This window comes from Triticum dicoccoides, chromosome 2B, assembly GCF_002162155.2.
Source record: "Triticum dicoccoides isolate Atlit2015 ecotype Zavitan chromosome 2B, WEW_v2.0, whole genome shotgun sequence".
NCBI classification, from domain to species: domain Eukaryota; kingdom Viridiplantae; phylum Streptophyta; class Magnoliopsida; order Poales; family Poaceae; genus Triticum; species Triticum dicoccoides.
In genome coordinates this window covers 220,560,809-220,588,104 of record NC_041383.1, presented here as the reverse complement: position 1 = coordinate 220,588,104, position 27,296 = coordinate 220,560,809, and the positions used below count along the sequence as shown (strand labels likewise).

Genomic DNA, 27,296 nt, shown 5'->3' with positions numbered 1-27,296 from the left:
TCCCTTAAAGCGATTCGCCAGTTAGGCCTTACCGTCCGGCGCCACCCCGGTCAGCCATAACGCCTTAACCATGTTCTTCATAGCTTTTTGATCCTTCTCATGAACCACAGACAGTTCTTTTAGAAGATCCTTGCCGAAGGAATTGACCACTTCTCCGGGCCGACCAATCGGGAGACCTAGCATAAAGCATGGCATACTTGTTATATTCAAGCTTTTGGAGTAGCTGTATACATCCAATGCTTAAAGGACACTTATTGAACATGTCGCTTTTTAATCTTTGGTTATCTCCCAGAGCCTGGGCCAATTGAGTTTCCAAATGCTCCAATTCCTTGGCCTATTGCTGGTTCTCTGCCTTCAGGTTGTTGTTTTCCTCATGCATGGCTTCTCTTTAAAGCCCATAGACCGGCTTGATGCTATGACTCCACATACCGTTGGGACTCTTTGGTAGCATCCAGGTCCTTTTGTAACTGACCTATGGATTCAGCTGCTACAAGGAAAACCGGTGTCAAACAGGGCACATTGGCACAATTCATGTGTGTTAAAAACTTCCCCTCACCATGGGCCTCGCTGGTGAACTTTTTCACCGCCTCTAATTCGGCCTTCACATCAGCCAACTGTGTTCGGCTTGACTCAAGGTCTTCGGACAGCTTTTTATTCTGGTCCTTTGAAGCCTGCCGAAAACCATAAATAACTATATTCACAAACCCTTAACTCGGTCGTCCCGCCCAAATTAAGGCTTGGGGGCTACTGGGTTAGCATTTATATTCGATTGTTAGAACCTATCTCTTACCTACATATTGGCCGGCAGAAGATTGGCAGTCCCCTCAAGGCCTGTTCGGGCCGCTCCGAGGTATGCGCCAACCAAATTGAAGGCATTAAAATCTTGACCAAACAAGGTGGCATGACACAGGGATTCCTTCCGTCGCGGGTGATTCATCACACTTTCAACTTCGAAATTGGTGACCTAGACATCCTCAGGATCTTCTGAAGGCTAGTCTGTAGTGGAATCCGCCGCTCCGGCCTCTGCCCGTGCTGAGGATATTCGTCCGTGCCCTGACACCCCCTCGATGTCTTCGGACAATCGAGGCGGTCCTTTGTTCCTGCAGACCCAGATTAAACGTCAATCAAGTCCCGCAGCGACGAGGCCAATAATGAACTCATGGCAATTTTAAATTGCACTACCTTTTTTCGAAGACGTGATTGGCGTGGCTCTCATGGCCACCTTTCGTTTGGAGGCTCCTTTGTTGGCCGGAGTCGGCGTTGCCCCCGTCAATGTTCGACGCGAGGTACGGCGACCCTTGGGAGTAGAAGTTAGGATACCTGGAGCAGCGCAAGACGAACGACCAATTTTAGAAGGGGCCTTCTTACTACTTACAATGGAGGAAGGAAGAAGCCCAGGGTGATCGGCTGTAATAGCCACCTTGGAGCCATCAAGGCTTTCATGGAAGAAAACCCCATCCTCGAAATCGATAGACACCTCTGGGTCCTGGTGAAAGCTCGGGTCATCATCACAGGAATGATCCTCTAGTTGAGGGGAAGGATAGCTAATGCCTTCAACTTGGCGCCTCCAATTATGTTCGGAAAAAGATTAAGTCGGTCAGTATACGGATGTAATATCCGAACTATGTACAAGATTTTGAACTTACCCATTCAATTGGGTTGTAGCCCGAGTAGCCTTTCCAGTTTCTCGGGCGGGCAAACTCTTCTTCCTCGCCCTGGAATAGATCCGCCAATATGGCCGCCATTGATGCTTGGTTGTCCGGCCCCTGCCACTTGTAGCGGGACACGTCACTTGTCCCGTTGTGACACCACAGGGGGTGCATCCTTTGCTGAAGGGGTTGCACGCATCGGTCGATCGCTACGGCCATTACGTCAACCATGGTCAATCCGCTATGGGCTAGCACCCTCACCTTTGTGGCTAGGCACTGCACCTCAGTGGACTCTTCTTGGGAAGGGCCTTGAGGCTGCCAGTTAAGTCGCTTCTTTAGCGGGGCGTCCGAATACTCAGACCATCCTCTCCGAACTGGTTTGAACAGACAGGCGTCTTCAATATAAAACCATTTCGAAGTCCACTCTTCAGAATCTTTCTTGGGAGTAACAATCGAATATCCAGTGTCGGCTATACGAAACACTTCGGCTCCACCTACTTTGAAAATCGACCCCTCATGGGTGCGAGGGACGAGGCAGAAATACTTCCTCCACAGCCCAAAATGAGCCTCGCGGCCCAGGAACATCTCACAAAGGGTAACAAAGCCAGAAATATGCAGAATTGATCCTGGGGTGAGGTGGTGGAGTTGGATCCTGTAAAACTCTAGCAGACCCCTTAAGAAAGGGTGAATGGAGAATCCCAGACCTCTTAGAAGGAAGATACAAGGCATACCTGTTGGAAATATGCCCTAGCGACAATAATAAAGTGGTTATTATTATATTTCCTTAATCATGATAAAAGATTATTATTCATGCTAGAACTGTATTGATTGGAAACTTAAATACATGTGTGAATACATAAGCAAATACCAAGTCCCTAGTATGCCTCAACTAGACTAGCTCGTTGATCAAAAGATGGTTAAGGTTTTCTGACCATAGACATGAGTTGTCATTTGATAACGGGATCACGTCATTAGGAGAATGATGTGATGGACATGACCCATCCATTAGCTTAGCATATGATCGTTCAATTTATTGATACTGCCTTCTTAAATGTCAAATACATATTCCTTCGACCATGAGATCATGCAACTCCCGGATACCGGAGGAATACCTTGTGTGCTATCAAATGCCATAACGTAAGTAGATGATCATAAAGATGCTCTACAGGTATCTCCGAAGGTGTCTATTGAGTTGGCGTGAATCAAGTTTGGGATTTGTCACTCCATATGACGGAGAGGTATCTCTGGGCCCTCTCGGTAATACAGCATCACAAGAAGCTTGCAAGCAAAGTGACTAAGGAGTTAGTTACAAGATGATATATTACGGAACGAGTAAAGAGACTTACTGGTAACGAGATTAAACTAGGTATGAAGATACCGATGATCGAATCTCTGGCAAATAACCGAATGTTGGTGAACGAATGTTGCCTAGAGTCCCAGATGAGATCACGGACATGACAAGGAGATTCGGAATGGTCTGGAGGTAAATATTGATATATATGATGATATGGTTAGGCCAAGGGGTAAGGCCCATGGAGCTTTAGGTCGGTGCAAAAGGAAGTTTTGCGGAGGTCAGGGACCAGACGCCATGGACCCTGGCATCCGGTACTGGAAACCGAGAAGGACTCTTCCTTGCATTCCAAACCGACTTTGAGGAGGCTCTTTCTCCCACAAATGACCCCAGGGTTCAACATATAAATAGAGGAGCAGGGCTAGCCCCTGGGGGACACCACGATTCACCAAGCCGTGTGTCAGCACCCCCTCTCCCTCTAGTTCTAGTTCCTCCTCCATCCACGTCCGTTGTGCTTGGTGAAGCCCTACAGAATAGTTTCACCACCACATCACCACACCGTCGTGCTGTCGGAACTCATCTACTACTTCACCTCTCTTGCTGGATCGAGAAGGTGAGGACGTCATCGAGCTGAACGTGTGCTGAACGCAGAGGTGTCGTACATTCGGTACTTGATCGGGACGGATCGTGAAGGTGTACGACTACATCAACCGCGTTGATAAATGCTTCCGCTTAGCGATCTACAAGGGTATTTAGATGCTCTCCCCTCTCGTAGCTATACATCTCTATGGATGGATCTTGCATGTGCATAGAAAAATAATTGTTTTCCATGCAACGTCCCCCAACAGTGGCATCATGAGCCAGGTCTATGCGTAGATGATATGCAAGAGTTGAACACAAAGGAGTTGTGGGTGGCGATGTTCATATTGCTTACCACCAATGTCTTATTTTGATTCGGCGGTATTGTGGGATGAAGCAGCTCAGACCAACCTTACAAGTCCACGTACATGAGACCGGTTCCACCGACTAAAATGCAACTTGTTTTGCATAAAGGTGGCTAGCGGGTGTCCGTTTATCCCACTTTAGTTAAATCTAATTTGACTACGGCGGTCCATGCAGAAGGTTAAAAGGCAACTTGATAATCACCTTGTGGTTTTGCGTAGGTAAGAACAGTTCTTGCTAGTTGCCCATAGCAGCCACGTAAAACTTGCAACAACAAAGTAGAGGACGTCTAATTTGTGTTTGTAGGGTATGTTGTGATGTGATATGGTCAAGACATGATTTGATATATGTTGATGTATGAGATGATCATGTTTTGTAATAAGTTCATGACTTGCATGTCGATGAGTACGACAACTGGCAGGAGCCTTAGGGTTGTCTTTAATTATTGTATGACCTGCATGTCAATCACTAAAGCGCCATGTAATTGCTTTACTTTATCGTTATACGTTAGCAATAGTTTTAGAAGCACTAGTTGGCGAGATGACCTCGACGCAACGATGGAGATCAAGGTGTCACGCCGGTGACGATGGAGATCATGCCGATGCTTTGGAGATGGAGATCAAAAGCACAAGATGATGATGGCCATATCATGTCACATATTTTGATTGCATGTGATATTTATCCTTTATGCATTGTATTTTACTTAGAACGACGGTAGCATTATAAGATGGTCCCTTCACTTAATTTCAAGATAAAAGTGTTCTTCCCGAGTATGCACCATTGCTAAAGTTCGTCATTTCGAAGCACCTTGTGATGACCGGGTGTTATAGACTCTACGTTCACATACATCGGGTGTAAGCCAGTTTTGCACATGCAAAATACTTGGGTTAAACTTGACGAGCCTAGCATGTATAGACATGGTCTCAGAACACTGGAGACCGAAAGGTCGAACGTGAGTCATATAGTAGATATGATCAGCATAGAGATGTTCACCATTGAAGACTACCCCATCTCACGTGATGATCAGACATGGGTTAGTTTATTTGGATCATGTATCACTTAGACAACTTGAGGAATGTTGATTTAAGTGGGAGTTCATTAGTAATTTGATTATTTGAACTAAAATTTATCATGAACTTAGTCTAAATAGCTTTTGCATATCTATGTTGTAGATCAATGGCCCGTGCTACCGTTCCCTGGAATTTTAATGCGTTCCTAGAGAAAGATAAGTTGAAAGATGATGGTAGCAACTACACAGACTGGGTTCGTAAGTTGAGGATTATCCTCATTGTTGCACAGAAGAATTATGTCCTTGATGCACCGCTAGGCGACAGACCTGCTGCAGGAGCTGATGCGGATGTTATGAACGTTTGGCGGGCTCGATATGATGACTACTCAATAGTTCAGTGTGCCATGCTTTACGGCTTAGAACCGGGACTTCAAAGACGTTTTGAACGCCACGGAGCATATGAGATGTTCCAAGAGCTGAAGTTGATATTTCAAGCTAATGCCCAGGTTGAGAGATATGAAGTCTCCAACAAGTTCTATAGTTGTAAGATGGAGGAGAATAGTTCTGTTAGTGAACACATACTCAAAATGTCTGGGGTATCATAACCACTTAACTCAGCTGGGAATTGATCTTCTAGTTGAGAGTTTTATTGACAGAGTTCTTCAGTCACTGCCACCAAGCTACAAAGGCTTCGTGATGAACTATAATATGCAAGGGATGACAAAAACGATTCCTGAGCTCTTCGCGATGCTGAAATCGGCGGAGCTGGAAATCAAGAAAGAGCATAAAGTGTTGATAGTTACCAAGACCACTAGTTTCAAGAAAAAGGGCAAGGGAAAGAAAGAGAACTTCAAGAAGAATGGCAAGCAAGTTGCTGCTCCCGTGAAGAAGCCCAAGGCTGGACCCAAGACTGAAACTGAGTGCTTCTACTACAAAGGAAATGGTCACTGGAAGCGGAACTGCCCCAAGTACTTGGCAGATAAGAAGGATGGCAAAGTGAACAAAGGTATATTTGATATTACATGTTATTGATGTGTTCCTTACTAATGCCCGTAGTAGCGCATGGGCATTTGATATTGGTTCGGTTGCTCATATTTCTAACTCGAAACAGGAGTTGTGGAATAAACGGAGATTAGCTAAGGACGAGGTGACGATGTGCGTCGGGAATGGTTCCAAGGTTGATGTGGTCGCCGCCGGCATGCTACCTCTACATCTACCTTCGGGATTAGTTTTAGACCTCAATAATTGTCATTTGGTGCGGCGTTGAGCATGAAAATTATATCTGGATCTTGTTTATTATGAGACGGTTATTCATTTAAGTCAGAGAATAATGGTTGCTCTATTTGTATGAGTAATATCTTTTATGGTCATGCACCTTTGATGAATGGTCTATTCTTGTCGAATCTCGATCGTAGTGATACACATATTCATAATATTGATGCCAAAAGATGCAAAGTTGATAATGATAGTGCAACATACTTGTGGCACTGCTGTTTAGGTCATATTGGTGTAAAACGCATGAAGAAACTCCATGCAGATGGACCTTTGGAATCACTTGATTATGAATCATTTGATACTTGTGAACCATGCCTCATGGGTAAGATGACTAAAACTCCATTCTCCGGAACAATGGAGCGAGCTAATGACTTACTGAAAATAATACATACCGATGTATGCGGTCCAATGAGTGTTGAGGAACGCGGCGGGTATTGTTATTTTCTAACCTTCACAGATGATTTGAGTAGGTATGGGTATATCTACTTGATGAAACACAAGTATGAAACATTTGAAATGTTCAAAGAATTTTAGAGTGAAGTGGAGAATCATTGTAACAAGAAAATAAAGTTTCTACGATCTGATCGCGGAGGCGAATATTTGAGTTACGAGTTTGGCCTTCATTTAAGATAATGTGGAATTGTTTCACAACTCACGCCACCTGGAACATCACAGCGTAATGGTGTGTCCAAACGTCATAATCGTACTTTATTAGATAATGGTGTGTTCTATGATGTCTCTTACCGATTTGCCTTTATCATTTTGGGGTTATGCATTAGAGGCAGACACATTCACATTAAATAGGGTACCATCTAAATCCGTTGAGACAACATCGTATGAACGATGGTTTGGCAATAAACCTAAGCTATCGTTTCTTAAAGTTTGGAGATGTGACGCTTATGTCAAAAGGCTTCATCCTGATAAGCTCGAACCCAAAGCGGAGAAGTGCGTCTTCATAGGATACCCTAGAGAAACTATTGGGTATACCTTCTACCACAGATCCGAAGGCAAGATCTTTGTTGCCAAGAAGGGGTCCTTTCTAGAGAAGGATTTTCTCTCGAAAGAAGTGAGTGGGAGGAAAGTAGAACTTGATGAGGTAGTTGTACCTTCTCTCGAATTGGAAAATAACACATCACAGAAAAATGTTACCATGATGCCTACACCAACCGAAGAGGAAGCCAATGGTAATGATCATGAAACTCCGGATCAAGTTACTACTGAACCTCGTAGGTCGACTAGAGCACGTACCGCACCAGAGTGGTAAGGTAATCCTGTCCTGGAAGTCATGTTGTTAGACAATGACAAACCTACGAACTATGAAGAAGTTATGAAGAGCCCAGATTCCGACAAATGGTTAGAGGCCATGAAATCTGAGATAGGATCCATGTATGAGAACAAAGTGTGGACTTTGGTGGACTTGCCTGATGATCGGCAAGACATTGAGAATAAATGGATCTTCAAGAGGAAGACTGATGTTGATGGTAATATCAATGTCTACAAAGCTCGACTTGTCGCGAAAGGTTTTCGACAAGTTCAAGGGGTTGACTACGATGAGACTTTCTCACCTGTAACGATGCTTAAGTATGTTAGAATCATGTTAGTAATTGCCGCATTTTATGATTATGAAATCTGGCAAATGGACGTCAAAATTGCATTCCTTAACGGATTCTTAAAGAAGAGTTGTATATGATGCAACCAGAAGGTTTTGTCGATCCTAAGGGTGCTAACATAGTGTGCAAGCTCCAGCGATCCATCTATGGACTGGTGCAAGCATCTCAGAGTTGGAATATACGCTTTGATGAGGTGATCAAAGCATATGGTTTTATACAGACTTATGGTGAAGCCTATACTTACAAGAAAGTGAGTGGGATCTCTATAGCATTTCTGATATTATATGTGGATGACATATTGCTGATTGGAAATGATATAGAATTTCTAGATAGCATGAAAGGATATTTGAATAAGAATTTTTCAATGAAAGACCTCGATGAAGCTGCTTACATATTGGGCGTCAAGATCTATAGGGATAGATCCAGACGCTTAATAGGACTTTCACAAAGCACATACCTTGACAAAGTTCTGAAGAAGTTCAAAATGGACCAGTCAAAGAAAGGGTTCTTGCCTATGTTGCAAGGTGTGAAATTGAGTCAGACTCAAAGTCCAACCAGACAGAAGATAGAGAGAGAATGAAAGTCATTTCCTATGCATCAGCCATAGGTTCTATAATGTATGTCATGCTGTGTACCAGACCTGATGTGTGCCTTTCCATAAGTTTAGCAGGGAGGTACCAAAATAGTCCAGGATTGGATCACTGGACAGCTGTCAAGAATATCCTGAAGTACCTGAAAAGGACCAAGCATATGTTTCTCTTTTATGGAGGTGACGAAGAGCTCGTCGTAAAGGGTTACGTTGATGCTTAGCATCGACACAAATCTGGATGACTCGTCACAAACCAGATACATATTTATATTGAATGGTGGAGCTATCAGTTGGTGCAGTTCTAAGCAGAGCATCGTGGCGGGATCTACATGTGAAGCGGAATACATAGTTGGTACGGAAGCAGCGCATGAAGGAGTCTGGAAGGAGTTCATATCCGATCTTGGTGTAATACCCAGTGCATCGGGTCCAATAAAAATCTTTTGTGACAACACTGGAGCAATTGCCTTAGCGAAGGAATCCAAGTTTGACAAGAGAACCAAATACATCAAGAGACGCTTCATCTCCATTCGTGAAAATATCAAGGATGGAGACATAGAAATTTGCAAACTACATATGAATCTGAATGTCGCAGACCCATGGACTAAACCTCTTCTGCGAGCAAAACATGATCAGCACCAAGACTCCATGGGTGTTAGATTCATTACTATGTAATCTAGCTTATTGACTCTAGTGCAAGTGGGAGACTGTTGGAAATATGCTCTAGAGACAATAATAAAGTGGTTATTATTGCATTTCCTTAATCATGATAAAAGTTTATTTTTTGCATGGAAAAAGTTTATTATTCATGCTAGAATTGTATTGATTGGAAACTTAAATACATGTGTGAATACATAAGCAAATACCAAGTCCCTAGTATGCCTCTACTAGACTAGCTCGTTGATCAATAGATGGCTAAGGTTTCCTGACCATAGACATGAGTTGTCATTTGATAACGGGATCACATCATTAGGAGAATGATGTGATGGACATAACCCATCTGTTAGCTTAGCATATGATCGTTCAGTTTATTGGTACTGCTTTCTTAAATGTCAAATACATATTCCTTCGACCATGAGATCATGCAACTCCCGGATACCGAAGGAATACCTTGTGTGCTATCAAACGTCACAATGTAACTAGTTGATCATAAAGATGTTCTACAGGTATCTCCGAAGGTGTCTCTTGAGTTGGCGTGAATCGAGATTGGGATTTGTCACTCCGTATGACGGAGAGGTATCTCTGGGCCCTCTCGGTAATACATCATCATAAGAATCTTGCAAGCAAAGTGACTAAGGAGTTAGTTACAAGATGATATATTACGGAACGAAGAGACTTAACGGTAACAAGATTAAACTAGGTATGAAGATACCAACGATCGAATCTCGGGCAAGTAACATACCGACGGACAAAGGGAACTACGTATGTTGTCATAAAGGTTCGACCGATAAAGATCTTCGTAGAGTATGTAGGAACCAATATGGGCATCCAGGTCCCGCTATTGGTTACTGACCAGAGAAGTGTCTCGGTCATGTCTACATCATTCTCGAACCCGTAGGGTCCGCAACGCTTAACGTTCGTTGACGATATAGTATTATATGAGTTATGTATGTTGGTGACCGAATGTTGTTCGGAGTCCCGGATGAGATCACAGACATGACAAGGAGCTCTGAAATGGTCCGGAGGTAAAGATTGATATATAGGATGATATGGTTAGGCCAAGGGGTAAGGCCCACGGAGCTTTAGGTCGGTGCAAAAGGAAGTTTTGCGGAGGTCAGGGACCAGATGCCAGGGACCCTGGTGTCTGGTACTGGAAAGCAAGAAGGACTTTTCCTTGCGTTCCAAACCGTCTTTGAGGAGACCCTTTCTCCAAGAATGACCCCAGGGCTCAACATATAAATAGAGGAGCAGGGCTAGCCCCTAGGGGACACCACGATTCACCAAGCCGTGTGTCGGCGCCCCCTCTCCCTCTAGTTCTAGTTCCTCCTCCATCCACGGCCGTTGTGCTTGGCGAAGCCCTGCGGAATAGTTTCACCACCACCATCACCACACTGTCGTGCTGCCGAAACTTATTTACTACTTCGCCTCTCTTGCTGGATCGAGAAGGCGAGGACGTCATCGAGCTGAACGTGTGTTGAACGCAGAGGTGTCGTACATCCGGTACTTGATCGGGACAGACATGAAGGTGTACGACTACATCAACCACGTTGATAAATGCTTCCGCTTAGCGATCTACAAGGGTATGTAGATGCTCTCCCCCTCTCTAGCTATACATCTCCAGGATAGATCTTGCTTGTGCATAGAAAAAATTCTGTTTTCCATGCAACGTTCCCCAACAATGCCCTCTCTCCTTTATTTGGATTTGGAAAGTCCTCTGTGAAGGCCTCGCTCTTTGCCGAAGTCAACCCAGCACGTACGGGCACGAGATTTGCAGCTAGAAGATACCCTTGCCGCTGGAGGTCGCACAGCTAGAGCCGTGAAACGAAGCAACTGGACGAGTCCCTCGGGCGTCGGCCGTGAGGGGGTGAGGATGAGCCAGGGGCGCCGTCCATGTGCCTTGGGGATTTTCTTTGGAGAGGATTGGACCTCTTGCTTGGGCGTGGATGAACCGCTTGTGTATTCCCGGTCCCGGGCAGGTATTCTTGTAAAAAAGTGTCGGCTTGTTCACCTTCTGGCAAACGCATGGAAATCGAGGGACACCCTTGACAAAATTAATGGTGGGAGACCACTAGTATGTGACAGATTAAGAAGTCATCGGTAGCTGAATTGTTGGAATCAGTCGAACAGGGAGAAGATGGAGAACTCGCCTCGCAAGCCGAAGATTTTGGGAAGCCCGGGGCGATTGATGGTTTTCAGCTCCGGCGTTGAAGGCTAGTTTGGGGGCTACTGAGGGAGTCCAGGACTAGGGGGGCCTGGAGATGCCTGCTTATCTCACATGGTTCGGACTGATGGGCAGCACCGTATCCGGACCGAAGGCCTTTTATGCCTTGGTGTGTACTCCAAGTCAAGAAGGACGATCGGCGTTTCCCTGATGTGACCGACTCTATGTAAACCCTAGTACCCGTAGTGTCTATATAAACCAAGAGGCTTACTCCGTAGAGGCTAGAGAACAATCACCATCCTACTAGTTTAGGGTTTAGTTCATCTGATCTCGTGGTAGATCAACTCTGTAATCTCCATATACACAAGCAATATAATCAAGCAGGACGTAGGGTTTTACCTCCTAGAGAGGGCCCGAACCTGGGTAAATACTGTGTCCCGCGTCCTTTGTTCCCCATCGACCCAAGATCCAAAGTTCGGGACCCCCTACCCGAGATCCATCGGTTTTGACACCGACAATGACCTTGCTGCCGATGGCTTCAAGGAAAGTGATACTTCTCCATCGTATCTACTTTTCCAAACACTTTTGCCCTTGTTTTGGACTCTAACTTGCATGATTTGAATGGAACTAACCCGGACTGACGTTGTTTTCAGCAGAATTGTCATGGTGTTATTTTTGTGCAGAAATAGAAGTTCTCGGAATGACCTGAAACTTCACAGAGATTATTTTTGGAATTTATAAAAAATACTGGCAAAAGAATCAAGACCAGGGGGCCACACCCTGTCCACGAGGGTGGGGGCGCGCCTACCCCCCCTGGGAGCGCCCCCTGCCTCGTGGGCCCCCTGATGCTCCACCGACCTCAACTCCAACTCCATATATTCACGTTCAGGGAAAAAAATCAGAGAGAAGGATTCATCGTGTTTCACGATACGGAGCCGCAGCCAAGCCCTATCTCGGGAGGGCTGATCTGGAGTCCGTTCGGGGCTCCGGAGAGGGGAATCCGTTGTCGTCGTCATCATCAACCATCCTCCATCACCAATTTCATGATGCTCACCGCCGTGCGTGAGTAATTCCATCGTAGACTTGCTGGACGGTGATGGGTTGGATGAGATTTACCATGTAATCGAGTTAGTTTTGTTAGGGTTTGATCCCTAGTATCCATTATGTTCTAAGATTGATGTTGCTATGACTTTGCTATGCTTAATGCTTGTCATTAGGGCCCGAGTGCCATGATTTCAGATCTGAACCTATTATGTTTTCATGAATATATGTGAGTTCTTGATCCTATCTTGCAAGTCAATAGTCACCTACTATGTGTTATGATCCGTCAACCCCGAAGTGACAATAATCGGGACCACTCCCAGTGATGATCGTAGTTTGAGGAGTTCATGTTTTCACTAAATGTTAATGCTTTGGTCCGGTACTCTATTAAAAGGAGGCCTTAATATCCCTTAGTTTCCAATAGGACCCCGCTGCCACGGGAGGGTAGGACAAAAGATGTCATGCAAGTTCTTTTCCATAAGCACATATGGCTATATTCGGAATACATGCCTACATTACATTGATGAACTGGAGCTAGTTCTGTGTCACCCTATGTTATAACTGTTACATGAGGAATCGCATCCGACATAATTATCCATCACTAATCCATTGCCTACGAGCTTTTCACATATTGATCTTTGCTTAGTTACTTCTCCGTTGCCACTGTTATGATTACTACAAAACTGCTACTGTTACTTTTGCCACCGTTACTGTTACTTCCATACTATTTTGCTACTAAATACTTTGTTGCAGATATTAAGTCTTTTAGGTGTGGTTGAATTGACAACTCAGCTGCTAATACTTGAGAATATTCTTTGGCTCCCCTTGTGTCGAATCAATAAATTTGGGTTGAATACTCTACCCTCGAAAAATGTTGCGATCCCCTATACTTGTGGGTTATCAGAAAGCTTCACGTTTGGTTCCAAGACCCGAGAAACCGAGAAGTGTCGTGCGACGCCATCAACTGAAGATTCTGATTATTCTTCTTCAACACTCACTGTACAAGCTCGGGTTGTTGACGAAGAAGACGATGCAACCTCTCCTGCGATCACTTCACTACATCAAGATGTTGCGTCAGGCACTTCTACACCGCCCAACGCCATAATCGACCCGGCTGCACCAACATCTTCTCCACCGCCTTCCAGGAACGCTTCGATGCTCTATGTCTTCGAACATTTTTGGCCATCTAATGACAAAGGGGGAGAAGCATACAAGTTGATGGTCTTCAAGCGGGCAATTTGGGTTGGGCCTTACTTATTTTGTTAAGTTTGCAACTCATGTTCATGAACATTTGTCGTTTTGGGGTTGTAAACTTAAGTCCTGATGGACGCCTGCTACATTTAAATTTTGTGCGCATGAAGTCATTCTGCAGACGCCTATTTCTCAGTGTGCATATCATTATCTTCAAGTTCACTTAAAATGCATTGATATTTGACTTCATGAAAAGAGGGAGATCTCCATAAAGAAAATCCTGCCATGTGCATTTGCATTCAAAGGCAAAATACCAGTGTGCACATATTCAGGGGGGCGCAATTTCATGAAGCCAAACACCTTGTTCCATAACTTTCACATACTTTTATCCCCGTTGAAAACGTCAACCAGTTTGTCATCAATCACCAAAAAGGGGAAGACTGTAAGTGCATCTAGTGCCACCCCTAGTTAGTTTTGGAGTATTGAAGACAAACTTGTTTGTGGGACTAATGTGTTTGTGAGATTCACAGGAGAACACGGGTAGAAGTCCCTATTGATTCGGTTTACCCATCAAAGATGACCCCTAAAAATGTATGAAGACATTGAAGGCAATGATGATTTACGAAGATATTCGTGTTGAAGATAATGGCACGCGAAGACATTCGCTTGAAGACAATGGAGCGCGAAGACATAGTCTTTTGGTAGTTTCATTTTCTTCTTTCTAGAGTCATAGGAACCACCGCACTGTTAAGTGGGGTCAAGGTAAACAAAGTCAGAAAACTGACGTGATGCTCAACCTAAAATTCAATGTCTTCGAGCGAAGACAATGAGAGAAAACCTCTTCCAGAGTTGGTTGAGTCAGCTTTACTTGGAGCCCAATTCAAGCTGTTGCGTGTGTTCGAAATCCGATCGTACATGTGTCGGTCGTCCACTGACCCAGGGTCATTTCGGACATATCATGTCGAGTTGCCTGCTGGCTATAAATAGCCCACCCACTCCATCATGAGTTGGTGGCTGCTCCAAGTTAGTACACAACTTTTGTCGTTTGAGAGCAACCCACCTGAAGCCTTTGAGAGAGAATCCTTGCAAGGACAAACCCAAAATACCCAAAGCCCAGTGTGTTTTGAGCATCACCGAAGTCTTTTTGTTCTGCGCGAAATGAAGACTTGTTATACTTGAAGAATGTGATCTTCCAGTCGGTTAGGCGTCGCGTTCTGAGCATCCAAGAGCCATTGTGGATTGTTGGTGAACAAGTATGTGAAGGTTTAGAAATCTACCTTGAAGACTTACGTGATTGATTGGAAGAGATCTGCGGGTCTTAGCTCAAGGGGAATAAGGTGAAGACGTGGTCTTCTGAGTTTAATCTCAGCCTCCCTAACCAGACGTACAGTTATCACAGCAACTGGAACTGGTCCAACAAATCATTTGTCTTCTCCATGCAACTGGTTCTATCACTTCCCTTCTTTACTTATAGTTTAGTTTCGTTAAGTCATTACATGCTAGCTCTAGTCGAAGACATTGTGTGAAGACATCCCCTCTAGTTACATCTTTGTCTTCACACTCTACTCTGTTCTACCTAGTTGTTGTTTGTCTTCACATATCACTTCAATTGTTGTTTGACATTCCAGCATGCCTAGTGTAGCTTATCTTCGGTTGTTTCCTGTTTAGTTACTATTTTGCTTCCGCATCTTCGAAGACATTGCATGTCTCGAAGACATTCATAAAAATCGTCTATTCACCCCCCCCCCCTCTAATCGATAACTAGCACTTTCAGGAGCTGCCCCCGGTGTCCACCTTTGATGTTCCAATGTAATCCGGAGGGCCAAGTCCTCCTCGACGTCGACGTTGAAGCCAGAGTGGCTGCCGGAGCTCAACATGTCACCAGATTGGATCAGAATCGAGAAAGGGAGATGAGGGGGTGGAGCAAGAGAGGATAGTGGGTGGGCTGGGGTTCGCAGAGAGGATAAATTGGGTTTTTTGTGGGATAGCCGTGGGTCAGTGGTGGGCCTGACTGACATGGCGCATGAGCCTGACATCTCGACCTAGGCATCCAAGTGGGTTGATTTTTATTGACCGGTCCGCCCATCCGGACATTTGAGACGTTGGCTGTAGATGCTCCAAGTGGCAGTCGTGGGGTCACGGCAGATGGCCCCAGGCGGCGTAGCAGTTAAATCAGCCGGCGCGGACGTTGGGTGGGGTGGCACGTCGCGGAGACAGGTTGTGTTTTTTGTTTCAGCGGCGACCAAGTGTGGGGGAGGCGAGGCAAGGCCGGACGCCGACATGGGTGCATGGTGGCGTCATGACGTGGGTAGAGAAAAAGTAGAGAGAGGCGGGAGGCGGTGGGTCTGTGATAGGTGGGCCAGGCCTCACATGCAGCGGACGAAGAGGACATAGAAAACGTCCGCTTCTGACCCAAATTTGGGACGAAAATAGATTCGAGCGGACACAAAATGAAAATGAGTCTCTGCTTTGGGTTGTGTTTTTTATCCGCGTGGACACAAACGAACACGCGTGGACGAATTAGGTCGCTGCATTGGAGTTGCTCTTAGGCTGGTGGATTGCTATATTAACCAATTGGGTATATCCAAATATAGGCTCTAGCTAGAAAAGATTAGCAGTTCATAAACGTTTAGGTTAGCTATTGAAGCTATTTTTTGGGACAAAAAGCCTAAATTTTCAGTTTTTAGCATGAAAAAGATAACACGCTATAGCGTGTAGAGAATTGTCTCGTTAAATAAATTATATACAATATCTCGCTAGTAACACTGTCTCATTAAATAAATCAGTGTACAATGTCCCGCTAGTAACACGCTCATCACGTAATTTATAAGGCGACGCTGTTTTGTATAGTGTGCTATTTTTTTTCTTGGTTTTTACATATTCGGCTCATTTTAAAAGTGGTACTCCCTCCATCCCATAATACAAGAGCGTTTTTGACACTACTCAATCTAAGGTCTCATGTTTCTCCTAAATCTCACTCACATCGTAGGCAACACCCCCAGAACGGCCGTGACATCACATACCGGAACGGCAGGCCATCCATACGTAGCATAGCTACCCGTTTGTGCTTTCGTCCTCTTCATCAGCCGCGATTGTCAGAACCTGCAAGAGTCTGGGTGCTTTCACTTGACTACCCGGTGCTCCCAAGCTCAGAGCCATGGGTTGAACGCAAGATTTGGTGGGTCGAGGTGCCACACAATGTTTGCAGACCCAACCTTATGAGTAGTCGGACCATAACAGTTCCGATGAACAATCATTCGCTTTTGCTTTTGACAGCAATACGATTCCAGGCCGTCTGTTCTCGGTTCGCTACGCACTTGGCTAGGCATAGGCGTTGCGGATGCCTGGAAGGCACCAACCAGCACGACGGATGGCTGGTGGAGGGTACCGCACAAGGCTTCCTTCCACCGAGGAAGGTTAGGTTGGCAGGGCATCAGGGCAAGGTCATTGTCAACATAGGTCTTGGAGTAGATCGTTAGCTTGGAACTGCAGCTACCAAGACTACCACGGGGATAGAAGCTTCGCCCTGTCGTCGCCATGGAGCAGAGGGTTCGCAAATCGCAATAGGAGAGAGTTAGCACCGCTCTCCTACACGCCAAACATTTGCTAATTTGCAAGCTTTCTATGGTTGTCTGAATTTCTGCAAATGTGGAGTGAAATGCCAGTCCAAACATGGACCGAAGCAGCGGCAACCATCAGACATGGAAAACCGTTAGGTGAAGCACTCTACAAGTTGGTGGCTGAAAGCGACGGGGTAACATGAAACGGTGAAGGCCGTGATGAGGAAGGAAACAAATCAAGATATATATGGAAGCAGAAAATAGCGGGCTATTTATAGAGGGAGGGAAAGTACACACAGCCTGGTGTACTTCAACTACCTAAAAGGCAAAGCCAAGGCAGTACCCCTCCACATGAGATCTAAAGCTACTTTCGAAAAGATGGAAATGGAAGACACGAGCACATGCATGCCATCCTGAGCTATGAAAAGCTTGCGTATGTGAGTACCTACCTACCGACTGATAGGCTTTAAAACAATCAAACAGTGTGCAAATATGCATGACCAGATCCAAATTTGTATTTTTCCCATAAGAAGAAACTAGCAACAGCATACAAATAGACACAGAAGAAGAACAACAAGAAGAAGAAGCAACATTGTATGTACTTTGGGTGACTTTATTAATGGGGACCAGGATGGCATTGGCACCCCCAAATAGTTTTTACTAGTAAAGCCGACCAAATCCTCTAGTAACAAATGAAATGGTTAAAAAAGGAGAAGAGGAAAAACACGCAAGCTAATGTTGCCATAAATGGGCAAGATAATACAGCATCCCTGGTATACAAGTTTGTCGTCCGTATGACAGAATTCCAGCTTATGTTGGAACACCTTCTAAGTGTGTGCCGCAATCACCACTGCACATCTCATTGGAAAACCAAAAGACCTAATACACGTAGAAAATTAAACTAAAATCTGAAACCTTCACAAAATGTTTGTATCCCGCTCCTCTAGCATGTTGGTTGGTGTCCGTAAACCACACCTCTGGTTAGCTAGAAACAATTAACTAACCTGTATATTAATCTGATATCACCAATTCACAGTACTGCACCTGAATACCTGATATAATGGGTGTCTTGCCTATCCCAAGTCATATATATGACTATAATAATATTCTCGCCTAGGAAGTGATACCTGCAAAAGGGTGCAACAAATCTTGATCAGAAACAAACATTCTAGTATAGTTTCTCTTCAGTATAGATTTCAAGAATATAATAAAGAGGGCATTGACAACAAACAGACTCGATTACTGATTACTGCACATATGATGTACCTCAGATCATGTGCTGACTAGTAGTAAAAAACTTAGTATCAAGTTACCAAAAGAACTTAAGTATTTTCATTCCCAAACATATTATACAGGTTAAGTTGTAATGAAATACATGTGAGCGACTATTTTTGTCACGCGTGCCTTATCAGATAGCAAAAGTAAATCTCCCCGACAGACTATATATAGCTCATGTCCTCGAGACAAGGAGCCCTTGCACCACATTTAGCTATGATCTACACAGGAAATGGGGCAAGCAACAAGCACAGTTGTCCAAATTAAAATAGAAATTTACATCTCTACAACACCAGTTGAGCAACATGACCCAGTCCTTGGTGCATCGAAGTATAAAGATCAACACTACCTTATGTAACATTTCTGACTCGGCGCATTTTCACGAAAGCAAAATATTAACTACAACAATACTTTTTTCATTTTCAATTGCAACTGATTGACTATTCTGTAATTACAAAATAGTTAGAATCACTATCGAACTTCTTTGTAATACATTTAATTATTTGAAAATAATAGGATTAACTTGTTGCCAGAATTGTAAACACATACAGACACAGAATTTATCACAAATTGGTAATAATAATAATAATAAACTATCATTCAATGGGTTATCTTAGCTAGTTTCTAAAAATGCAAATTCATTCATGTGTATCTACAATCAATCAAGCACAGAAACAAATGGCAGTAGCTTTGGAAATAAAAACCACTGATAACAGTCCTGACAGAAAATGGTAATTTAGAAGTATAATAATTCATCAGACGAAAGGAAGAACTAACATATGTCCATCCTCAACAGACATGAGTCAATACATACTTCACTTAATGCAAGTTCCAAACTGATTCTATGCGTATTTAGACAAGTGATTTGCTCAGCCAATGACAACAGCCGCATGCATACAAAATGTTCTCATAATTGCTCGACTCACCCTCTTTTCCAATTTTATTTATATTTAAAATATATTGTTTTCTCATTTCTTACCCTTTATGTTGTTCAGGCACATGCATTACACATCTCCAATGCTATCATTTACCCTCAACTTCAGGATGGCACTACAATAACAAGGTTGTAGCAAATCTCAATTTTACTTATGAAAGAGCTGGTCACAAAATTTGTCCTAGTATTATGTCAAAGATCATAGAATAGATACAGGAACTAAACAAATCAGGATACTGAATACATCCTACACCAATCATTGCATCGATTTACTTGGCACAACTAAAGTTGCAAAACAAATCATTGGTCCCTAATCCATTATGTTTGTCAGGCATTACATGGAAGCACATCCCAGGTCAATGGAATGGATGAAGGCGGTGCTCCCTATTTGATCTATTCATTATCATTCAAAGCTGATGCATCCAAAAGTTGTTGCTCTCGATAGTGCTTTCATTACAGCGAAAGCAGTCGGACAGCACCCAATGTTGTGTCAGTTAAATGTGATAAGTATACCACCACAACATAATTACAAGACAAATCCTTCAAGTTCAATCCACTGATCTACAAGTCAAATCTGATGTAAGCCCCAAAAAAGGTCTATTGATTATGCTCTAGCATCAACTGATTAAGCATATGGCATGCAATTATGCAATATTTTTCCTTTCCAAAAGCATAGACATGCAGCTGTGATGGTCCTAATAAACTGAATGGGTAGATCAATTGCTCTATTTAAATATCGGTTCTATGTTTTGAATAGCTGAGTTATGCAGCACCTTTAACTTTCAAAAAAAGATGGGAAATTCATGTGTAACTGATAGCAAAATGTTGAAGCGGATACTGACCTCTGCTTGTCTGATTATTATTAACAGTATAGTTGCCCATGTAACTTGCTGGCATGTTCGATTTGATATCTGGATCGATATTTCCAAGATCGTTATCAAAAGGAGGAATATCGATCTCAGATGACGTGAACCTCCAGGTTGAGTCACCATAAATAGAGTTGTTGCCATATGTATCTATGTTGTTCATTTCATATGCATTGGCTGACGCAGAAAAAGGTTCACCAATGGTGCCAGTTGGGTTGCTCCTTCCATAGCCACCAGACGGCAAGCCAAAGTTATCTCCAGCCCCACGGCTAATGTTAGACCCAAGGCTTGAAATGCTTCCCATCCCATGGGCAGAAGTAGGACCTCCCCAATTTATACCGTCGCCAGTAATACCAACTTGACTCCCACTTCCAGATGGTACAAAAGAACTCATGTTTGTAGGGCTGTTCTGGTAGTTGACATTTCCATTACCCCAAACATTCCTTCCCATTGAACTCAATATTGATCCTGAATCATCATTCAGACCAACATACCCAATAGGGCTGCCTAGTCTGTTTGAACCACCATTGTAGTATGAACCCATTTGCCGCCCATTTGAGTTATTGAGGAAACTAGAGTTTGCACCAAAATTCGCATTCATCCCAGTTTCAACATTCATGCCCATTCCATAACTGGGGCCAAATGAAGAAAACCCATTTCGTGCACCTGAAAGCAGCCCAAACCTTCCATCCACTCTCATGCCGTAACCTCCTATCGGGTTTGGGCTATATCCCTGGTTGAAGCCATTCAAGAAGTTGTGAACCCTGCTGATAGCAAGGTTCTGCCCTCCAGCAGGTGAGCGTGCGACAGGTCCAGGCGACTGCTCCTTTGGGACAGCTCTCTTGACTTCGACCATCTTGCCATTAAGCTCGTGGAAGTTCTTGTGCAGCGCCTTATCCACTGCATCTTCTGAATCATAGGTGATGAAGCCAAAGCCCCTGGGCCTCTGTGTGTTGTGGTCGTACATGACAACCACATCTGTTATCATACCGAATTGCTCAAAATACCTTCTGAATTCAACCTCAGTAACATTGGAGGCCAGCCCCCCAACAAAGATCTTTCTGGTACGGACTGGCCCAGGCGAGCCTATGCTGCTGCCATTGTTCTTGCTTGCAATGCTCTGGTCGTCCCTGGGAACAGCTTTCTTGGCTTCGACCTGAATTGAATTGGCACAGACAATTGAGCTCAAGCTTGATTGAACCACAGACAGGATTACAAACGGAATTCCCAACGAAATGCACATGACTAGACTAGCAGGAGGAGGAGCAAGAATGGCATCAGGTAATTACCATGCGGCCATCGATCATGTGCTTGTCCATGGTGACTCGCTCAGCGACGCCTGCCTCAGCGAAGACTATGAAGCCGAAGCCGCGCGCGCGGCCGGTGTTGCGGTCCCGCATGATGACAGCCTCGGTGACCTCGCCGAAGCGGCCAAAGTATTCGCGGAGGCGGTCCTCGTCCGTCTCCCAGGAGATGCCGCCGACGAAGAGCTTCCCGGAGTCGGCCTCCATCGCGTCCTCCCCTCCCCTCCTACCCCTGCAATCCACAAGTCAGGGCGAATTCATACCAGCCAGGCATAGCAAATGCGGACAAAACCCCGACTTATCCACAAGGGCAGCCACAAAACGAAACGCGCACACGCCCCGCGCGCGCGCGCGCAGGGCTAGCTAGATCCGAGCTGAAAGCAACGCGGCGATCGAGCCGCGCCCGCGGCCCACGCAGCAAAACGACAAGCGCGCCTCACAGGGCCGCGGAATTACGCGAGATCCGTACCAGATCCGGCCGATCCAGCGGCGATCGGCGCCGGGGGGGCGGGGCGGGGCGGGGCGGATCGGGCGACTCACCGATCGGCGGTCGGCGGCGGCGGTCGGCGGCGGCGGAGGAGGAGGAGGTGGGATCGGGGGAGCCGCGGGGCCGCTCCTCGCGATCTCCGGCGGTGCCAGCCAAGATCTCGATGCGGCCGGGGGGAGCAAGGCGACGGGAAAGGGAGGGGGGAAGGGGAGGTGGGGATGTTACTTGGGCTTGGACGCTTCGTCTCCTCCTCTCCTTTTTATCGAACCTTTGCTCGCTCCTCTCTCTCCCACCCCCCTCCCTCCGCCCGCTCGCTCGGTGCTACGCTGCGCTGCGCTGCGATGCGGTTGTTGTTTTTTACTTTTGCGCGGACGGAGGGGGGTTGCCTTTTTTAATCGGTTTCCGCTGGCCTGGAATCGCGGTGCTCGGCTCGATTGGGAAAGCAGCAGCGGGGGCGGGGTGGGGCTGACGCGGATAATCGCATAAAATTATCCAGGGGGCAGGTGCGTGCCGCCCGCTCGGCCCTGCCGCGCTGGACCCTGAGCTGGGCTTGCCTGGTGCGCCGCGAGGAGGAAGACGAACCAAGCTGACGCTGCGTGCTAGCCGGAGATGAACCTGCCAGGGACGCGGAGACACGGACCGGAGAGGGCCCGGTTTCAAAATCCTCTTCTTTCTCTTGCACCCAAGAAAGCTCCCAGCTTTTGAAGCTTTTGAAATGGTATATTAGTTCTGTTTTACCGGCGGAGACAAGAAATGGAGCAGAAAATGACATGCTCTCTCATGCCCAGAAAATATCTCACGTAATTCTAATATGCCACATGCATGATCACATGCGGCTACAAAAACCATGAAGTTTCCCCGCAAAAAAGAAAACCATGAAGTCACTGTTGAATAAAATTAGCAATTTTTTGATTGAATTTAATCCATAAATAGATTATGAACATGACACTGACAATATTAAACTCATACTAATACGCATATAGCAGAAACCACTATGCAAATATCTAGTACTCCATACAAGCAACACAAAAATAAACATGAGAGGGGTAAACGAATTATATCATCCGGCTGGCTAAAAAATCATGAAGTTATACTCAATGTTTTGTGTGAAACTCTCTTTTTAGGCAACAGTGAAACTGTAATGATTTCACTCTTTTTCTCCTGGCTGCGTTTCTTTCAAGATCTTACTCGGTGTACGGCCGCGCTTCTGTTTGGTTGTTAAAGAGATACAGCGAAATGGTCCGCCATTCATCAACATCGAACAATACTGGTTTCCAAGCACTGGATGGTGCGAGATTCCCTTTGAATAGGCTGAGGTTGGATTGACCCTTTTTAGGCTCGCCAGCATTGTACCGAGGCTTCGGATTATGCAAATGACGATTTTTGGCTTCGTAGTGTGCCGTCACGAAGTTTGACGCCTCTTAAGTGATGAATGCCTCGGCCATCGATGCTTCTATTCTACGTTTATTTTTACATTTTGCTCGAAGCGTCTTCTGCATCCTCTCAGTTGAGTAGCACCAACGATTTTGCACGCCCCCCCCCCCCAATCGTGCCTCGGTCGGGAGATGCAAAATCAAGTGTTGCATTGGATTAAAGAAGCTTGGCAGAAAGATCATCTCTAACTTGCAGATCAACTCCGGCGCCAACTGTTCCATTTCTTCTAGGAGGCCAGGCGATAGTTCTTTCGCACAAAGAACATGGAAGAAACAGCTCAGCTCTGCCAGTACTAGCCATTCATCCTCAGGGATGAAGCCACGGATTCCAGCAAACGGAGGCCGTTAGGTCAAAGCCGTAGCGCGCGCCCTATAGTTTTGAAGCAGGGCGAGATAACTTTAGCTAGGAGCCTCACCGGCATTATCCGCTCTATCCATATGTGCCAATTATGACTTTTTAGACCAAATATTTTCAATTTATCAAGACCCGCTCCCCTCTTTAGATTTGTTGCATACCCATCGGGGAACATCAACTGCATTTTCACCCACAAAATAATTTCCTTCATAGCTGGCCTTCCAAGATTGAACCATGCCTTTGGCTTCTTGCAATTCCGCTTTCCTTTCTGTTCTTGCATGTTTTGTAACGGTCTATCATAGAGCTCCTCTTGATCATCTCTAGCATTAGTATTATCCTTTGATTTCCCCTCTATGCCGAACAATGTACCAAAAATGGCTTCGGTGATATTCTTTTCAGTGTGCATCACATCGATGTTGTGTGGGCAAAGGAGGTCTTTGAAGTAAGGCAGATCCCAGAAGCATGTCTTGTGAGTCCAGGCGTGTTCCTTATTATACCCCTTGAAATACCCTGGACGCTCTGGATCTGGCTCGAGAGCATTTAATTGATCTAGGGTCTGTTGGCATGTCTACGCAGGTGGTGCAGAGTGTTTGACAACTCTACCTTTCATGAAGTTCTTCTTGTCTTTCCTAAACTTATGGCGAGGATCTAGAAACTATCTATGCAAGTCGAAGCAACTATACTTGTGCCCCGCTGTCAGCCAACGAAACTCAAGAGCTCCCTTGCATGTGGGGCACGGGAACCTTCCATGCACACACCGGCCAACGAATAGCGCGTACGCCGGCAAGTCATGCGTCGAGTACATGTACCAGGCACGCATTATGAAGTTCTCTTTGCTAAAGGCGTCGTATGTCTTTAACCTATTATCCCAAGCTTCTTGCAATCCGTCCTTAAGCGGCTGCATGTACACATTCATATTCTTTCCCGGATAGTTGGGCCCTGGAATTATCAACGTCAGGAAAATGTTCTTTCTTTGCATAATCTGCCCGGGGGGAGATTAAATGGAATGACAAACACAGGCCAACAGTTGTATGGGTCTGCCATCTGACCAAACACACTGAACCCATCTGTGCTGACAGCGACTCGAGGATGCCTTGGATCTGCCTTTTTTCCTTATGTAATGCATCGAAGCGCTTCCATGCTTCACCATCCGATGTGTGCACCATCATCACATTCCCATCAGCATCTAATTCGGTTCTTTTGTCCGTTTTGTGCCATGCCATCTGTCTGGCTGTCTCTTCGACCATGAAAAGACGTTGAAGTCTTGGTATGATTGGCATAAACCGAAGAACATTAACGGGTATTTTGGTCTGCGTCTTCTCACCCATATCGTTGTCTAATACAACATACCTGGAAGAATTGCAAAAGGGACAATAGTTCAAGTCCTCATACTGAAGCCTAAATAAGACACATCCTTTCTCACATGCATGTATCTTCTTATAGGGCATCTTAAGAGCACGGAGGATTTTTGTCTGAATGGTACGGGTTTGGAGGTAGCACATGGCCTTTGGGTAGAAATCGTCCAAAAACTGTCATCATCGCGTCGTAGCATTCTCTGCCCAAGTTGAATTGAGCCTTCAAAGCCATTATTTGTGAGATGGCATCCAGCTGACAAAGCTCAGTGTGCTTGTGGAGAGGACGTTTTGAGGACTCCAACATTTCAGTGAAGGCCTTTGTAGATTCCTCCATCTCCTCGTCCGAGTCCCGAGCATCATCAAAGTCTTGCACCATGTCTGCGGTCCCGGTACCATGCTCGTTGGTGCGACGATGAACCATCTCGGCTCTGGCACGTTGGGCAGACTCACCATGTAATGTCCAGACCGTGTAACCAAGCGTAAAACCAAACTTCTGCAGGTGTTTACTCATTTGAAGCTCGTCCCTCTCATTATAGTTGTCGCACCGGACACAGGGGCACCAGCTTAATTTCTGGCCATTTGCAAATGTGGCTCTAACAAACCCCTTAGTTTTTGTTAACCATTCCTCGGTCCAAACATACTGACTAGTGTAACCAGTGTACATCCACGCACGATCACTCATATCGACTTCCTACTGGACACACAAGAAATATATACATAATTAAGCAAACCATATCCATCAGTTAATGGAGTTTGTTAGTTTTATTACGTCCATGCAACCTGCACGCTAATAGGTAAGGATAGGTCCTAATCCTACCCGAGTATGTGTAGACCGGGTTCGTTTTCCCATGCTCTGCTTCGGATCCGACGCAAAATTTTGGCAGCACCTCACCGCTGTTCTCGTGATACATGTCTCGGCAATAAGCAGAGCGGATGTGTACCTGGAGAACAACAGGGAGGCACTAACGAAATTCTGCATCGGATCCGGAGCTGAGCATATGGGAAAACGAACCCAATCTACACATACTCGGGGTGTCCATGGATAACGTTGGACAATTCGAAAGAATCACAATTATAAATATGTGAATGCATGCATATTTATAGATGTAACCCTTTCGAACGGGAGACGCATAGTGGTTACGCATACTGATGATTGACACATATAGCTAGCAAGTTTCATCGGCACGAAGACCGGAATAGAGCAAATGAAGGGGGGGAGGAGGAGATGTCATTTGTGCTCACCAACAAACGCAGGGTCGGAGCTCGTCGAACACTAGACCCTCGCAATGACGAAATAACTGCATATTTAAATCGAAAGATGAGTAACATAGCAAGTACTCGACACCGACGGCCACATGTTCCTCGCACTGACGATACTTGCTATTTACGGTACCATCGACACCGAGGAACCCTCTAACCCGCTAGTTCCCGGGTAAACTAAATAGCAACTACCATTGGTGCAAGGTACATTAGGCGGTCGGCGTTGAACACTAGATCCACATCCCACAAGTGAAGCCGGCGCCCGGCGTCCCGCGACAATAGTTCTGGTGGCCGATGACGGTCGAACACCTTGGAGAATTTGTCCGGCAGCCTCTGCGATGAGGATTAAAGCCAAGTTTTGAAATTTCAAACAACCAAACCGACTTGAGTTAGTTTGGGTGTTTCAAGTTTAAACACTTAGCTTTCAATCATCATCTCTGAGGCTGCCAGACAAATTCGCAATGGTGTTCGACCGCCATCAACGCCGAGAACTGTTGCTACTGGACGCAGGACCCCTGTGTCACTTGTGGGACGTGGATGTAGTATTCGACACCGACGACCACATGTACTTCGCACTGACGATACTTGCTATTTAGGGTACCATCGACATCGAGGAACCCTCTTTTTCTTCTTCTTCTTTTTCTTTCTCTTTTTTCCTTTTCTTCTTCTTCTTCTTCTCCTTTTTCCTCTTCTTAAACCTAGCACTAACCTAAAACAAAATAGGGAAAAACTACACCTAAACCTAGCACTAACCTAAACCTAAAAACTTAAAACTACACCTAAACCTAGCACTAACCTAAACCTAAAAACTCAAAACTACACCTAATTAAACCTAGCACTAACCTAAAACAAATCAAGAAAATAGAGAACAAAAAACAGGAAAAAAACAGAAAAAATTACCTCTTGCTCCGGCGAGGTCGGCCGATGGGGCGGGGCGGCATAGGAGGCGCGGGGAGGAGGACGACAACGGGGCGGGGCGGCACAGGGAACTCGGGGAGGGGTCCGGCACTGGGGCGGCCCGGTGCAGGCCACTCCAGCGACGGGGCGGCGGG

General features: G+C 45.3%; 1 protein-coding gene across 4 annotated transcripts; it reads right to left on the bottom strand.

Moving 5' to 3' along the window:
- Window positions 1-17,612: 17,612 nt before the first annotated feature.
- LOC119363180 (heterogeneous nuclear ribonucleoprotein 1-like) lies at window positions 17,613-22,324 on the bottom strand. Of its 4 annotated transcripts, XR_005173848.1 has the most exons (4): window positions 21,340-21,594; window positions 20,027-21,206; window positions 19,230-19,300; window positions 17,613-18,102 (listed from the first exon to the last, which is right to left on the bottom strand). XR_005173848.1 is itself a non-coding variant. In XM_037628491.1 (3 exons), exons 1-3 carry the CDS (start codon window positions 21,559-21,561, stop codon window positions 18,089-18,091), a joined length of 1,416 nt encoding a protein of 471 aa, XP_037484388.1. In that variant the 5' UTR covers window positions 21,562-21,593; the 3' UTR covers window positions 17,613-18,088. The 4 variants fall into 4 exon arrangements, 3 of the variants coding, with proteins under 3 accessions (XP_037484388.1, XP_037484390.1, XP_037484389.1); XM_037628491.1 differs by lacking the exon at window positions 19,230-19,300 and having other exon boundaries at window positions 21,340-21,593; XM_037628493.1 differs by lacking the exons at window positions 17,613-18,102; window positions 19,230-19,300 and adding an exon at window positions 21,824-22,324 and having other exon boundaries at window positions 19,335-21,206; window positions 21,340-21,586.
- Window positions 22,325-27,296: the final 4,972 nt, after the last annotated feature.